Source organism: Lathyrus oleraceus, chromosome 4 (genome assembly GCF_024323335.1).
Source record: "Lathyrus oleraceus cultivar Zhongwan6 chromosome 4, CAAS_Psat_ZW6_1.0, whole genome shotgun sequence".
In the NCBI taxonomy this organism is placed as follows: Eukaryota; Viridiplantae; Streptophyta; class Magnoliopsida; order Fabales; family Fabaceae; genus Lathyrus; species Lathyrus oleraceus.
In genome coordinates, this window is record NC_066582.1 from 487884608 (window position 1) to 487902625 (window position 18018).

Sequence of the window (18018 nt, forward strand, 5' to 3'; positions counted from 1 at the left end):
AGTGACAACCTTAATTTCCGATTTTTGATGATTAGTAATCTGAAAGGATTATAGTGACGACCTTAGTTGGCGATTTTTGATGATTAGTAATTCGAAAGGATTGCAGTGACGACTTGTGATTAATAACTCATAGGTTCAAGAGTGGACCCCTCTGATGATGATTCTGATGATTTTTATGATGTTGATGATTTTAGGATGTTGATGATGTATATGATGTTTATGATGTTGATGTTGTTTATGATGCTAATGATTTATTTGATGTTTATGATATTGATGATGTTTATGATGTTGATGATGCTTATGATGTTGATGATGTTTACAATGTTTATGATGTTGATGATGCTTATTATGTTTATGATGTTGATGATGTTGCATGCTTCCATTGTACATAACCGTGCATAGATTTATTTCGGAGTTAGGTAAGGCTTCGATCTAGTGATGGTCTGATTCAGAGATGGGTTATGACAGTCTCACGTCCAGAGAGGGACACAGTTCAAGAGGAATCAAAGACATGGGTGGATCGGTAACATATCTCTGATCCCCAAAACTTGGTACCATATGCATTTTTTATGAAGGAGTTGACGACATTAACATTTGCATCATTATTTAACTTTGATTGTGTTTTGTGTGAATGATGTACTTGTGATTATCAATATTTATCATTCTTTTGCTAATTTCACCGTTAATATTTGTATGGTGTATTCCCACCCCATTTTTGTTGTTGTGGCGTATGTGCTCCTCTGGAGTACAAACAATCAGGTTTCAGCATAAGTAGTTGGTTGTGAGTTGGAAGATGGCCTTGGAGATTTCTTCGTTATGCTTTCATATTTATCGTTATATTTTGAGGTATTTTGAATTTTGTTGCGAAGTTTTTGAAAAATATCCTTGAGGTTGCATATTTTGCGTTAAGTAGCACCCTAAGTTGTGAAAATTCTCTTTTATATTAAGAGGAAGAGTTTAGGGTGTTACAATCTTCCCATTTCGGATTATAGGTTCTGGAGTACGGGCTTACTAAATCATGGTTCATATAATTGCCCTTGAATAAATTCTCCAGCGAGAATCATTCTAAAAGGAAGAACTTTTTGTAAAAAATGTTTTAGTCTAGACGACATTGAAACAAAATTTTGATATCAAAACACTTCTCTGACAACAACGCAAAAAATTTGACCGTGTGAATAGCAAGTGCACGATTGTGTCAAGTAGTAAAAAGATTGATTCCACATAGAGATGTATGAATACCAAATTTTGCTCTAACTATGTTTAGCTAAAGCTATCGCAAAAGAGTTGTTTGATGCCGTTTGAAAAATAGGGAGTAGCAAATGATTAAAATAGAACAAGAGACTGTGATTGCAACTCTAGACTCACCCCAATGTTTAACTACGAGATTATTTTGAGAGATCCTCGTAGAAAAATAGAAAATATGTGTGACACCCACTTTCGTGGCGTGCGCAATCTAGACATCGATCTCAGAACAATTAACGACTTTCTCAATAGAGAGTGAGTTACCTTGTCACGTCGGGGGTCTCGTTACTCTATAATTTAACAATCTATTTTCTAATGTCGAATCATTATCTTTCAATACATGATTGACATTTATGTTGCATTTGCTTTCCCAACCCACATAGATATATGAATTTAAAAATTATCCTTCAATACATTGTCGACATTTATGTTGCATTTATGAATTGAAGCTCAGTTGATTGCTAGTAGCTTTCATAATAAATTTATGGTATCACAACTGAATATGTATAAATTAGATATTAATTTGTTAAAAGGGGTGATTACTAAGAAATAAAATTTACTCTAATTGAATAAATATTAAATTCAGCCAAATTAAGATTAACTCAAAATTTCACTAAATTCGATTCCGCTCACACGGTCGAATCAATGACATGCGGTTTCTCTCTCTCTCTCTCTCTCTCTCTAAACTAAAAAGCAAACACATACGGTGCATGGACACAACAAACATTCCTTCACCATCATTCATCTTCCTCCAATGAGCAGCACTCCTCTACCATCGGTTCCACCACAAGATGCATGGACTCTCACTTCCCACAACCTGCTCCCTCGCTGGATTCCCGTTTCCCTCTCTCGCCAGGTTTTTTCCAATCCCCAATCTTTAAACCTTTTTTTCTTTCCGTTTTAGGGTTTTCCCAACCCTAATTCCTCATTCACTCAGTTCTACTAATTGGGAACTAACTCTAGAGACTTTATGATAGAATCTAGTTTCTCAATTTTCAATTTCAAAATTGGGTGTTTGATCAAGTTGCATAGTGTTTTTTAAAGCAATTTGATTTATTTATATTGCTATTTTGTGCAGTCAACGATCCCAATTTCGATATCGAGAGTTAACCAAGTTGATGCTGCAAGATTGGACATTGAAATGTCAGCCATGTTGAAAGAACAGTTGGTTAAAGTATTTACTTTGATGAAGGTACTTTGATATTGTTTATTGTTGAATGAATGAATTTCAATGATGGTGCTAATTGACTAATTGTACTATCGAATTCGGATCTGCTTTCGACATCTTTCAAGTTTTTTCTTTTTACTGTTTTTTTGGGATTAGCCAGGAATGCTATTTCAGTATGAAGCTGAGCTTGATGCTTTTCTTGAGTTTCTTATTTGGAGATTCTCAATTTGGGTTGATAAACCAACTCCTGGCATTGCTCTTATGAATTTGAGGTATAGAGATGAACGTGCAGTTGAATCAAGGGGTAAAGGTAGGAAGGTCTGAATCATTTTTTTTTTGTAGTGATATATAGCCAGTGTCACCAAATAGTGTTATAGTGCCACAAAAAATTTCAACAAATCGCCAAAATTCTGCAAAAGGCAGTTTAGTACAAAGTGTTTTCAAATAGAGGCTATAACAGACTAGCAGCATTATAATAGCATTGTAGCACAGCGAAATTTGAACAGACAATTATTTTCTGTAACTCCTGATTTACAACACTGTATTAACTTGTGATATGGCTCTGAATTCTATTTGCTTATTTGATAAAATGCAAAGGTTAACCACTGAAAAAGAGTTACTTCCATGACGGGTGACTAGGCCTTGAAACAATTGATGATATCCTGTTGATGCTGGGATAATGAAATTTTAATTCACTGGTGTTTGGACTTTTCTTTCAAGTTTTTGTTATATATTTTTTACTCATCGCCTCTCTTGCACCATGGTCATATAGCACACTGCCAAAGTTTTAAAGTGTCATGTGGTGTTTTCTTGCTTTAACAAAATGCAAACAGTCATTTTGATCCTGGAATGTGTGAGACGTTGTTGCTATAGTTCCTAAATGCATCAAAGTTACTAATAAAAAAGACACTTGAGGATGTGTTCGCAATTTCGATTCATTCAGGGACTATAGTAACAACGTCTGACGCATTTAGGGACCAAAATAATATCTTAATTTAAATATTGTCCATCCTTGTAGCAGTGATATGTTTAACTATTGTCCATCCTTGTAATTTATTCATTAAGTTTTCATTCTTTTGGATACTATCCATGCAGTAAGAACTGGTCTGGAGGGACCTGGACTCACCGTCGCTCAGAAGCTTTGGTATTGTATTGCCACTGTTGGTGGTCAGTATATTTGGGCTCGCTTACAATCGTTCTCAGCATTTCGTAGGTGGGGTGATACTGAGCAGGTATTTTTTTAAATCTGATCTTTTAAGTCATACACTGCCAACTTGCAAACATGTAGGCTATTTTGGATAGAAGCGGGCTCTAATTTGATTTGCTTCTCAGAGACCATTGGCACGACGTTTATGGATCTTGATACAAAGAATAGAAGGGATTTATAGAGCTGCTTCATTTGGAAACCTGTTGATATTTCTTTGCACAGGAAGGTGATTCTCTTGAACAACCAGACAGTTCATTCAACACTATTTGTTTCTTTGGATGTTCTTTAGCCTGAATGTTCTTCATGTTCCCTCTGACGAAACTATCTCATGATTTACTTGCTCTGTACAACTTATCTCGCTGTGTGCTATTTTGAAGCAGATATCGAAATCTTATTGAAAGAGTCTTGCAAGCTAGGCTTGTATATGGGAGCCCAAATATGAACCGGGCTGTTAGCTTTGAGTATATGAACAGACAATTAGTTTGGAACGAATTCTCGGTACTTCTCCTCTTCATCCATTTTTTTGTTCTCTAAAGTTTGTTGGATCCAATGGCTTAAACATGGTACTTTTACCCTTTAAAATTTCTTATCACCTAGGTTTTATTTACATTAAGCTCTCTATATGTTGGGCAAAATTTGTGGCATGCATTGTTTTCCATCTACTGCTTAGAATGCTCGGAAATCAGTTATTCATAACTTTCATTTTTTCAATGAATCTGAGATTCTTTCTATTGTCAACATGTGCTATTATCTCTCTGACGATTTATGAATTGAATTGCTTAAACCTAACTTGACACATTCATTTTATAAACCTTCCGATACTAAAAGAGCTTGCGCATTCTCAGAGTTACTATTAGTTGTACTAGTTGTGTTGGGTATTTTATGCCAACAGGAACAGCTGGTTGCCATCTCACAACTAGATGCATTCCTCTTGATATAATGGAAAATTTAATTTGCAAACATGTTAGCTTATGATTTTCTCAAACTTTGATGGTAATTATGTCTGGTTCTGATGGCAGGAAATGTTACTGTTGCTTCTTCCTCTTCTTAATTCATCATCTGTGAGAAATCTTCTTCGGCCTTTTTCTAAGGATAAATCATCAAGTTCGGCTGAGGATAGCACTGCATGTCCCATTTGCCAGGCTACTCCAATCATTCCTTTTGTTGCTTTACCTTGTCAGCACAGGTACATCTCTGGACATGTACTCAGCATATCACTATATCTTTTTTTCTGTTATGAACTTTTCACTTGCCATCACTTTTGATAGTTTTGAATAACCTGTAGATGTTTTGAATAACCTGTATATATGCTTAAAAATAATATGTTTCTCATTAACGGCCACCAGCTAAAATAATGCTTTCAAATTACTTTTTGCAAGATATTGTTACTATTGTCTGCGGACTCGATGCGCTGCTGCCACATCATTTAGGTGTTTGAGGTGCAGTGAGCCAGTTATTGCAATGCAACGGCATGGTGGTGTCTCCACGGAGTAACTGTATTCAGAGAGGAAGAAACAAATAGTAGAGTTAGGGAGTATTTGGTCTACTTACAGAATTAGCTTATACGGTAAAACACTACCTGAAATTGTGGTGGTATATTTTTCTACTATTTTCATTTGAATTCTCCCTTATTATTTACATTTAATTGGAAAGAGAAAAGGAAAGGAAAAAATATCAAATTTCTTCATAGCATCAATGGCTCTTTTGAGTGGGATGCATTCATTCTCTTGTAGCATGTATCGTTCAGTGAGTTACATTTTACCATCTATTTGATGGTTCAACTTGTAGGTGATGTGTTGTAATTATGCCTACGATGTTTTCAACTTATTTTTAAAAAAAATATTTTCAAAATAACTTATGAATAACTTATTATAGGACAACTTATTATGATTAAGATTTTTGTGGAGATACTATGTTTATTAGGCATTTTTATAGGGTGTGTTTGTTTAAAGTTGTGAAAAATATTTCTAGGAATATTGCCATGTTCGATTCAATTTTAAAAAATTATTCTAAGGTCCATTTTATTCTCTGGAAATTTTATTTATACATGCTTTGGTTTAAAGAGTGAAAATCCAACATTCCATAGAAATAAAGTTTAACTAATTAAAGTTTAACTAATTAGAACTCTCCATTACTACTCATTTATTTATAAATTTATTTTGTTTTTTATGATTTTTAAATTAAATAAATATTAGAAATATTTTTAGGAAATTTAATTTTTGTCAACCACTTAGAAATATTATTCTAAGTAATAACAATGTTGAGAACATGATTCCAAAGAATGTAGTTTCTTATCTTGAAACAAATACACCAATCCTGTTTATTAAACTTATAATAGTGGATTTGCAATTTCACTTTCAAATAGTTAGTTTTAAAGAATATATAGTTTGTATTGTATAACATAGATTAAGCATAAAAATGCTTATCTGGAATTTAGTCACTAACCATGCAAACATACGAGAATAAGTTAAAACAAGACTTGACAGAAAAACGAGTTAATGTACCATTTTAAAAACTACCGATTCAGGTGAAATTTAATTAAATATAGAAACTAAATTTAATCTAAAAAACAAAGTAAATTTCAATTTAGAATCCTTCTTCAGATGGAAACAAAACTACCACCAACTTGGGTGGGACTATAAACAATGTTTCCTCTGTTCAATTCTTATAGTATTGGGAATTCTAGTTTTCTTTGCTTTGACGTGTATGGCATAGACTTATCCATAGTACTCGGCAATTCAGATCTTAAGTTTATGTACCCTGAGATCTCTCGCAGGGGACGACAATGCTTATAGTCTATGGTGCTTCAAGTATATGGGACGAGTTATTGTGGCCAAGCCATCTTAAATTTTTAGAGGTTATCTTCCGCGCTTTTAATTTAACTAAATACGATCAAAAGCGTTTTAAATGATGTATGATAAATATACGATACAAGAGTCATAACATGTACGATACAAGAGTCATAACATAATACATATATAATATAGATGTCAATACAAGAAAAACTAAACAGAGAAATACGACGGAATAACATCATAGATAAAGTGGTCTTTAAATATTTCAAGATTTCTTGTCTTTTTCTTTGCCTTACATCGAACTATCTGAAATGTTAAACATAAGGTGAGATACAACTATTTAAGTGGAGTCCTAACTAAATCACAAGTTTGTCCGACCAAAGGATTCTTTATTACTATCCTCGTTTCACTAGCACTACACTCGCATCCCTGATAAGTAAAACAAAAGGAAACGAAGCTCATTCAGCTTCACACAATACGTGAAAGTTGATACCCTAGTTTCGTAAGCCATGTAGAATTCAAGAGGTGACTAACAAGAACATTCGTAACGAACTACTAATCATGTCCACTAAGGCGAGATTTTACAAATTTACCTTCCCCCATTTGTCTGGATCATGTACACCAAGACGAGGTTTTTGGGATTATCTTCCTCCCTTTGTTTGGATCTTATACTCCTAATAAGAAACTACATTTACAACAAGCCCTAAGATTGTTAACTCTCACAACATTTAATACACTTGCTTCCTTTTAGAATCAAAACTATTGGTACTTGCCGAGTTTGAAGTGCCATTACATTTCCACATTTTCTTACCATGGACATCTACCCAAAACCTAAAGTTTTCTCACTTCATTTAGTTATGTCCAATTGATCCATTAGGCAAATAATACACACACAATTCCTAATGCTCTTAGTATAACCTTATCACTTATTCTAAATAAATGCCATGTTATTCACATATTGCTAACAACAAAGCATAGTATAAAAGGATCATATTTTTTTAACCATGAGATAGTTCTTTGAACTAGCTTTTCAAGGTAACTGATCGCGTCTTAATCAGAGTTACAAAACTCAAGTTATACTATTTTCAATTCTACTTCAAAATAATTTCCATATCAGTATGTGGTAATCAATCAACACATATTGATAATCAATTATCTACATAAAATTGGATTCTTAGACCATATTGGGGTTGATAATTTATGACAAGTGTGTAATCAAACCTATTTAATTACTATTTAACTATGACTAAATAGGTCATGTCTTGTAGTCTGCCTTTCACACACTTCTTAATCACACTTTGAAAATATTGTGTGTGAGTTGTCTTAGTATCTTAATATCTTAGGATTTTTCTAATCCCACTTCCTTTCTTTCACAACTCCCAGACTTTCAAGTTTCTTTGCCAAATACACCGATCATATAAACACTCCAATGGAACTTTTAGTCCCTTTTTGAAGAGGCTTGATATTACTTTAAGTTGGTCATCATAATTAGAGAGTTGGAAAGTTATTATCACCGGTTTTAACAAGCATAAGCATCATTGTCATCAAACACCAAGAAGGTTACCAGCATCGAGATTATTAATTATCAGAGAGGTGATAAAAAAGAAAACACGGAGATAAAGTTTGAAGTGGTTAAACTTTCTCTTACATGAGTAGAGAATATATTATACTCCCTCTAAGACTATACTTCTCCTTAATTCTCATAATTAAAAAGGTGAAGAAAACAAGCATATCACATAAATCACATGCTTACTTAAGTAAAATGAATAAATTGCCTTATAAGAGAGGACAAAAACAGTCTAAAGTTAGGCATAAAAGTAGTACCTAAGATATTACTTCTCCCCATGGAAGGTAACATCAAACTTTAAGATCAAACAGTAGGTAAGCTTTGTAGGACACCCTCTTGATTCGTTCTCGAACAGAATCCAAAATTTTTTTGCATCTTTTTTAATTGAGAAGTAATTCCAATATCTACTTCTTTATTGCTCAGATTTCTTTCAAAAGATAATCATTTTCCCATAAGAAATCTTTTGGACAACCTTTTTTAGCCTCTTTGGGTCTTAGACTAATATTGAGCTCTAGACATACTGCATTTAGTGCTCCTTTTCTCTCCAAACACTTAAAAACCAACCAAAGGTTAGTAGAAAAATAATTTAATTGAGTAAGCAATTAATAAGTCACTTACTAGAGATTCAATCAGAGTTTTCTTATTTTTCAATCTCTATTAACTTTACTACCTCAAAACTTCAAGATAACTTGAGAGAACTCCCCCCTTTCGAGGGAATGACAAATCACCGTTGATTTTCATTCTCTACGAGCCATTTGATACGAGAGTTAGTCCAAATACAAGATTAATAAATTCATTATAAATTTACTACATCAACCTTTTAAGAGGTTCCATGAACACAACCATTGAGATACATCATCAATAGAAGTGGGACATCATGAGAGGCACCAATTGGTTTCTCATCATCCATATGTGCTGAAGGAGAATTGCGATCCAAAACGCAGCGGAAATTAAAATTTTCTCCTTTAGAGATCCTTACGAATGGTCATGATCAGTGATAGAATATTTACCTCTTGTGACGATTGAAACATTTGGTGCAGATCTCTTGTGACGATCAAAACCTTTGATGCAGATCCACGGAGCGATCACGAACGTTGAACGATGACAACGTCTCTACTCAGTCCACACGAACGGATTCCTTCAATCTCAGTGCTAGCTGGTACGAATGAAGGCTTTGAGTGAGAGAGAAAGAGAGAGAAAACGAAAATAATGCAACCGCCATTAATGCTTCTGCACAAGGGTTCTATTTATAGAACCACTTGTGTGGGCTTCAAGCTAAAAGGCCCACTTAAGTGTATTTTGGCCCATATCTTATGATATGCCCAAAATCACTTAAGCCCATGGTACCTTACCATATTTCGTATTCTACTCAAGGGCACCGTACCTTACGGTATTCCTTAGTTACTCTATCTCTCATCAATCCGTCCTTCGTGTGTGACCCTGTAGGTTTTCGTGACGTTGGCAATTATATTAAATCATGCATTTAACATAATAAACAGTGAGCGGTATCTAGCAACACATCACTGCTACCCAAGACACGAAAATGTCATGTGATCTGACAATTCCTTCTGTGATAATACTTATGTGTATAATTTCCCCTTTGCCCTTATGTCTATATTGAACACAAGGTATAGACCGTGTCATCCTTGTCCAGTTCAATATTGGGCCCATAGACATTTATCCTGTTACGCAGGATGGGCAAATTCCATCTAGGACACTCATGTCCCTCAGCATGCTTTGTGGAGTACCCATCAACTGTCTTTATGGTTATCCAGTTACGGACAATGTTGGATCAGCAATAAAGCACTCGACTCCACATCTAGGGTCCATAGTGGTTTCAGGTCGAAGGGTGGTATACACCATTATCACCATAAGAATAACTTATGACACTTTACATAACTTTCTATATAGTATTCTCATAGCGGGTCAATCCGGTATAAATATTACTCCTAATATTCATACCTATGTTAAAGACTTGATAACTCTTTATCCATGATCCATGAGATGTGATCATCAGTCTACAAACATAATAGTCTTAATGCTTTAATGTTATCCCACTTCACACTAAAGCTCGACTACGGATACTTTAAGAATATTATCCTTATGTTTAATGTGATCTCATGATTAAGTCATACTTGATACATTAAACAGACTAGCTATTCTAGGGACTTTATTAAACAAACGTAATAAAGAAAAAGCCTTTTATTATTAATAGTTAATTCGATACAAGTACCAAAAGTATTGGCCTCTAGGGCTTACACCAACATGTGCCTCATAAGCAGCATCATCGAACTCGACAATATCATCAAAATTATAAGTCTTCATACCATTCTTACCCATATAGAAGTAGTACGCCCGATGGTTTACATCTCGAAAATAGGCCATGTCGGTTAGGGTACGTTGAGAGAACTCTCGAGCTTGGTCTGGAGATTTATAAGTAAGATTAGGCATTACCAATGTTGGATTATTTCAAAATCTTGGTAATCATGGAGACATAGCAAAATGACGTCCCTTTGTTGCATTCCTTAATGGCGAACAGTCGAGATACAAAGTAATGTGCCCAATTAATTTTGAACTCGTTCAAAATGATATAGACCAAATGAATTTGAGCAAAATTAATTCTTGAGAACCCACCATTCTTTGGGCGCAAGACATGAGAAATCAACCACAACAAAATTCTAGGAACTATCTTCAATTGACCAGTAGGAATATGATCATAACAATCATCAACATGAGGAGATTTAAGTATCTCATTCACATGAATGTTACACTTAAAGTGTATATGAGTGTTGGTATCCATCACCAATAGGCCAACTTCATCATCGTCGTCATCATCATCAATAACAATAATACCAAGTAAAGATTTCCAAAGATCATCTTTTAATTCATAAACAATGTTATCTATGGTAAACTTGAAGCATAGACCTCGCCTATCATGTAACCTATAGTAGAATACACAGATGAGGTCTTCATTATAGTCCCGAGCAAGCTTCAGAAAGTAATCAATTTGTTGATGAGCAATATGACTAGCCACTTCAGGAATATCCAAACAACCAACCCCAATAGGCTTCCAAACATATTGATTCACAACAAGCCAATGTTGATGTTTTTCCTCAAATTTATTAGCATACTTAGTTGAAACCAAAGAAAATGGAGTTTCTAAAGCAGTAGAAGACGTGTTTGCCTTACCTTTTCCTTTAGAATCACCCTTGGTTTTTGAAAGCTTAGGTGCCATGGAAAAATGTTCAAACAAAGTTTGCACATCAGTTGTTCTATGCAATGTGTGAACTAGAAGTGAAGGAGTATAAGAGATAAATGATTACCCATACACTCAAATCAGGTGAACAAACACAGAAAGATACAAGGAAGTGAAGAAAAACAAAAAACAAGTGTAAGTTTGGATTTTTGGAGAGTTTGGGTGAATGAAGGTTTTTGAAGATGAAATGAGGAAAATTGATGAAAATGTTAATGAGTTGTTTGAGAATTTGAATGTTGATGATATGTAATGAATGAATATATCAATAGTTGACGCCAATTGATTGATTTACACTATTCAATATGAAATGAAGAGATTAGGAGATTTGGGTGCATGTATGAGAGCAAAGGAGAATTGAAGAGAACTTACCTAAAAGTGACTTATGAGTCGACCTCTTGGAAGCATGTGCCGACCTAAAAAGGTTATGAGTCAACACATACTGAAGCGACTTCAAAATATTTCAAAAATTAATTCTATGTGTCGACCTATCCAAAAACATGAGTAGACACATACTGAACCAATTTTGAAAAATTCAAAAAAAATGTTTTTATGTGCCGACCTATAGGAAATAGGTGTCGACACATGATGTCCAAATATTAAAGTTTTCGACACATGTGTATTCGGGATGACTTTGGAAGACTCAACTTGACTCATGCATAACTAATTGATTAGAGACACATGCATATGATTGTTTTTTTATAATTTGCTAGCCAATAACATGTAAGCAGACAAATGTAAGTATGAAATAGTAAGAGATAGATCACATGTGAAGATATTTAGAATGAGGTCACTATAAACATGTTAAATGAAACACACAACGGTTACACTTGAATTTTTTGGAAATGAACACCCATAACATGTATCATACATACAATATATCACATACCTTTGAGAGATAAACAGGTAAAAAAGAACTTACTTACAAAGTAATAAAAGGATTGAAACGATATCACCTCACCGTACGAATGATGAAGGATGCACTTGCATTCCACAAGGAACTCTTGAACGAAAGTTGGAATAAATGCAAAGCGTGACACAAACTCTTTGAAAATGAACATCCTTACCACTTTTATCTTTGCAAAAGTACTTGAAAGTGTGATTAATGATGTATCCAAGAATCTTATGAACTTGATGATCATCCTTTATGATTGGACTTTCAATCTTGTTCAATCATGACAATTATCTTGCTCCTCCTAGGGTTTCATCATCTTAGGTTGATCAATCCCTAATTTGATGCACTTGAGTATGTCTTGTTGAAGATAAACCCACATCATGAAACACAATACCTTTTCCGAGACTTCTCAGATAGAAAACATTAATAATAATCAACACACTTTTACCAATTAACAAAACACTAAATGTTGACCTCCTTGGTAACATTATCCTTCTTCCTTGCCCCAAAGTCAAAGCAATAAGGAGGTGTTACCCGTATCAAGTCCTGAGCCTCCATAAATGAGATCCCATACTCTCTTCATAAAGCCAAGACATTTATCCTGCAAGATCAGCGAAAAATGATGGGTACCCAATCTTCATTGGGTCCTTGAGGATTAATGAAACTTTGGTTGCATTTAGGAAACCATTGATAAACGCCTTTAGGAACCAAAAGTCTCCTAAATTTTCATTTTTCAATAGTGTGATACTATTTTGAAGTATCAATAACAAAAGTAATCTTTGGTTGTAATGCCTTATCCAACTTAGTTTTAAGAGTTTTTGCCTCTTTTTTTCAAATGTGACAAGTTTCACAACCAAACCATAAAGGTTTTTCATCCTCATTCTTATATTTTAGAATATCTACTATAGACTGCTTAAGAGCTTCCATATGTTTTTTCTTTTCCAAAATTTTAGCTTCCGAGTGTGAAAAGATTCATTTGTTTGAAGCTAACTTTTTGAAAGCGTCTGCGGCTTGTCTTTGTAGATTTTAAAAGATTTTTGTAATTGAGAATAAGATAAGTCATTAGTAGAATCAAGCTTAGAGTGACTTACAATCTTCTTCTTCCTTTTGTTTGTCATGTAGCAAATTTTGGCCGATTTAACACTTCAATTCGAGCTTTCATTACTTGAAGAATCAATTTCGCTCCCCCAAGCAACATAGGCTCTTCTAGACTTGTTAGATTTCTTATAATGGCCTTTATCTTTTTCTTTCTTGACCATAGGACACTCTGACCTATAATGGCCTCTTATTCTCATCTTTCTTTGAGGAGTTAGATAGCCTTCTAGATTTTCTTTGGTTCTTGTCGGAGTACTTATCTCCAGTTTCCACATGTTTCTATTAAACTTTTTGATGAACAACCTCATATTTTCTTCATCGGAATTCTTGTCATCTTTTGTTTCATAATCACTTTGCTCAATGTATGAGGACTTTGAGCTTGAGGTCTTTAGAGAAATAGACTTATTCTCTTCCTCCTTGTATTTAACTTTCTCCTCCTTTACCTTCTTCTCATGCTCTTTTTCATTTTTTCTAAGCAAGTGAGTTCTTGCTCATGTTCTTCCAATTTGCCAAATTAAGTAGTGAAATCAAGTGTTTTAAGACCATTCTCCTCTTTGATTGCGGTGACCTTGGGTTTCTATTCCTTATTAAGATACCTCAAAACTTTATTAGTAGAAATATCATTGGAAATAGGCTTACCTAGAGCATTCAACCAATTTATAAGATGGGTGAACCTATTTTGCATATCGGTAATGGTTTCACCATGCTTCATACGAAAGAGCTCAAACTCTTGATCCAATGTATTGATCCTAGCTTGTTTGACCTTATTAGTTTCCTCATGGGCAACTTCTAATGCGTCCTGCATAGCTTTGGAGGTTTCACAATGGGAAACACAATAAAATTCATCAACATCGAGTGCAGATGTAAGAATGTTTTATGCTTTCCAATCATATGGTCACAATTTCTTATCGTTATCATTCCATTGATTTTTCGGTTTTGGTTTGACGATGCCTTCACCATTGGTCTTTGTAATTTGGTTAAGACCGTTGATGATGACGTCCCATACACCCTTATCAACCAAGTTGATATGGATACGCATACAAGTTTTCCAATATCCATAGTTTTTGCAGGTGAAAATTGGTGCTCTATTATACGTCCCTTTAGGTTCGGTAGCCATTTTCTAATAAGCAAATCTTAAGCACAAAATAAACCAAAGCTCGTGATACCAATTATTAGACGAATGACTTAGATCTAGAGAGGGTGATTAGATCACTAGTTAAAACTTTGACAAAAAAATTTGAAAAAGTTATGGCGCGCAGAAGCAAGCGGAAGTATCCTGGATCAAAATCGTCTAACCGAACCCGCTATCAAAAACTCGGATATGCAAAATTGTAATCTCAGTATGATAATGAATCACAAATTTACCAACCATAATTAATCACAACCAGTTGAATGCAAAGCAACAAGGATAGCATGCTTCTAATGATAATTCACAAAAAAAATATATTGAGATAATTTGTCAAAAACCTAGTGTGCAATCAACATTTTGGAACTTTATGTGGTATTGTTGATCTTAAAACCTAATCACAACCTAAGGAATTGTGATCAACTCAACAACACCAATTTTAAAATGTAATAAAAAATATTATCCAAACAAATTGATCGCACGATCGATGAAATCAACAATTTGCAAACCAAAAATAAAAGAGAGAGAGAGAGAGAGAGAGAAATAGTACACAAGGAGTTATTTAGGAAGTTCCTCAATCGATCTCACTATGGATACGTCTGCACTTAATTCAAACTCGAATTGAGATAATGAAATTAACCTTACTCTGCAAATGTATGTATACAAGAGAAATGTAGCAATCCAATCCTACAAACCCTAAGTTCAATGTTGATTTTGACACCATCTCTTCCCTTAATCAAGGCTTGATCAAGTAACCCAACAATATTGATTTGATTCACCGACTCACGCTACTTCTTTGCAAGAAACCCCGTGTTCTTCAAATCTTTCACTCTATCGAATCCAAAACACGTAATTGTTGTAACCCAAAATTTACCAATGTAATCCATCATTCCATGCAACTCTTTCGCAAGAACCTCCCGTTCTTCAAAGACTTCACTCGATCGGATCTGGATTGCGTAATCTTGTCTAAAAGCTTCAAACCCTAAATGAGCTTGAAGGAAATCCCCAACTCGATTTTCTTATTTGAAACCCTTAAAGATCTCAACCTAATTTACAGTACAATCAACCTAAATTGGTAGTTATCAACCCTAATTCTATATGACACCCAAAAAAAGAATGATTATGTATAGTTTGTTTCTGTGTATGCATAGAATGAGGTTGGAGATGATGAGAATTCTTTGAAATCCTGGTTTCGTATAGGTTTTAATCTCTAGAAACCTCTCTAGAAAATGATGCTTGTATCAAATATATATATGTAAACAAGTATGAAGCAAAAGGAATAGAAAACAATGCAAATTTTCAATATTTTTTAATGTATGTGTCGACCTATACAAGTCATGTATCGACACATACGATACATGTGCCGACCCATAGAAGTAATGCATCGACCTGTACAGGTTATGTGACGACCTGTAGAGGCGAACTATAAAATGTATGTGTCGACCTATAGAAGAAATTTCCTTCTACATTCGACCTATAATGCGTATGTGTCGACCTGTAGTATGTTTTTCACATAAAAATGAGTTTTTTATGCATAAAACCTTTTCTTGATGCATGAATCTTTTCTAAACCTTTTTCAAACATGTTGTCATGCTTTCTAATACTAAAATGCACAACTGGAATCAGATGATATCGTTCGATATACATAAACACTAAAATATCCTAGTTTTGACATCATACAAAATATATATAACGGAAAGTTGCACTCGCACAAAGGATCTTCAATCAACATCAAGGACATCAAAGACATCATCTAACACTAAATCAAAGTCTAAATTTGTAAATTTTGATGTATTTGTTAAGTTTTTTGAGTTTTTGTGTAAATGACTAGAAAATGATGATTTAGGTAAGAAATGAGTAGGAAATGCAAGAATGTTACTTTATACATAATGTAAAGCATGTTTGTTTGTTGAAAATCATGATTAAACTATTTTTTTAGGATTGCATGTCTGCATTTCCGCCATTGATGAATTGAAAAGTTGTAGAAAAATACGGAGATGCATCTCTGGAATTTTTTAACATTTAGTTTCCTAGTAACCAGAGATGCATCTTCGAAAATTCTCAGTCTGTCTTTTTTTACCGCTTGTAGTGTTTCTTGTACTAATTGTCTAGTTTAACTACATACATTATGGTTGATAGACATAATAGACTGAGGCACGAGAGGATTGCATAACATGCATCAGTTTGGCGGGAGAAAAGTTAGGTTTCATAGGCTCCTGTTCACTATGGCCATGTTGAGACATCTAATTCTAGGGCTCATGCTACGCCATCTTCTCCTTCCCGTAGGAGACGAGTTTCACCTACCGACACATCACTCCCTTCAACCTCCAGCAGGCTCCAGGTTTCACCTATTCAATCGCCAAAGGTGCCCGAGTTGTCGGTGGTACTAGAGGCACAAATGCCACCTCCGACGGATGATGCTTCTAAGTCAGTGTCACCTCCGGTTGCTGATGTTGCGCAGCCAGTGCCACCTATGGATGGTGAGGCTGTTGAGGATGGTGAGAGAGAGCCACTTAGGGCATTTGGATGAGGCCCTATAGAGTTGTCACTACTGCCTATGTATCTAGACCATACTGCCAGACATATTTGAGACGGAGAGGTAACATTAGTTGGATTCATTCTTTTTAACTTAAGTTTATTATTATATTACAAGTTTCTGACATTGATTTATTTTTCTACATGACTGTGATTGGCTCAAGGTTATTAACCATGTGCAGAAGATTACTGGTTTACCTCAGCCGAATGAGGAGTGGTTTTAGGCATCTTTGTCACTATCTGGGATGAAGGACTTGTGCAGGACTGATTATATTATAGTCAACCAAGGGATGCTTAATGCATTCTTGTAGAGATGGCACACCGAGACCTCGTCATTTTATCTCCTGCTTAGTGAGATGTCTATCACACTCGACAATGTGTCGTGTTTGCTAAATCTTCCAATCTTAGGGAAACTTCTAGATCATGGGAGGATTAGCAAAGATGAAGCATTCAAGTTGATGGTATACTATCTAGGACTTGACCTAGAGGTTGTGATGATAGAGATGGAGCGAACCAGAAAGGCTCATGCTAGGTTTGAATACCTGAAAAAGATATATACAGATAAGCTCCTTATAACATAGCAAGCTAGAGGTGATGACGAGTAGGTGAGGCTTCATAAAGCGTATGCTATGAGAGCATACCTGATATATTTGGTTAGCACTTCAATTTTTATGGACAAGAGTGCCACTTATACAGATCTCCTCTACCTACGGTACTTCAAGGACTTTGAGAGGATTAATGAGTACAACTGGGGGCCACTTGTTTGGTGTACTTGTAGTCGAAGTTATCAGAGGATTGTAGATGGAAGACGAAGCAGATCACATGCAGCATCACACTACTGACAGTAATATTTATTGGTCTTTTAATGTTTCTGTGTCATTTTAATTTCATCTTTGCAATGTCATTACTGATGATTCGTTTGTTCCAACACTTTTCAGGCTTGGATCCTCCAGCACTTCCCGCACACCTCCGGCTGGGCGGGTGTACCGACTTACATTAAGGATATGTCACGTACTATTGCATTTGCCCTGCTCAGAGGGAACCTAGTGATTGAGTCGTTAAGAGTGTATCTTGACTGCTTGATTGTCGAAGACATGCACTTCAACAACTATTTTGATTACCATGAGATATGGCC

The 18018-nt window shown here is 35.0% G+C and overlaps 1 protein-coding gene across 1 annotated transcript; it reads left to right on the forward strand.

The window, feature by feature from the left end:
- Positions 1-1849: 1849 nt before the first annotated feature.
- Positions 1850-5422, forward strand: LOC127076507 (peroxisome biogenesis protein 2). The gene is made up of 8 exons (XM_051018174.1): positions 1850-2098; positions 2321-2434; positions 2567-2720; positions 3506-3642; positions 3743-3843; positions 3998-4115; positions 4637-4803; positions 4997-5422. Exons 1-8 carry the CDS (start codon positions 1997-1999, stop codon positions 5109-5111), a joined length of 1008 nt encoding a protein of 335 aa, XP_050874131.1. The 5' UTR covers positions 1850-1996; the 3' UTR covers positions 5112-5422.
- Positions 5423-18018: the final 12596 nt, after the last annotated feature.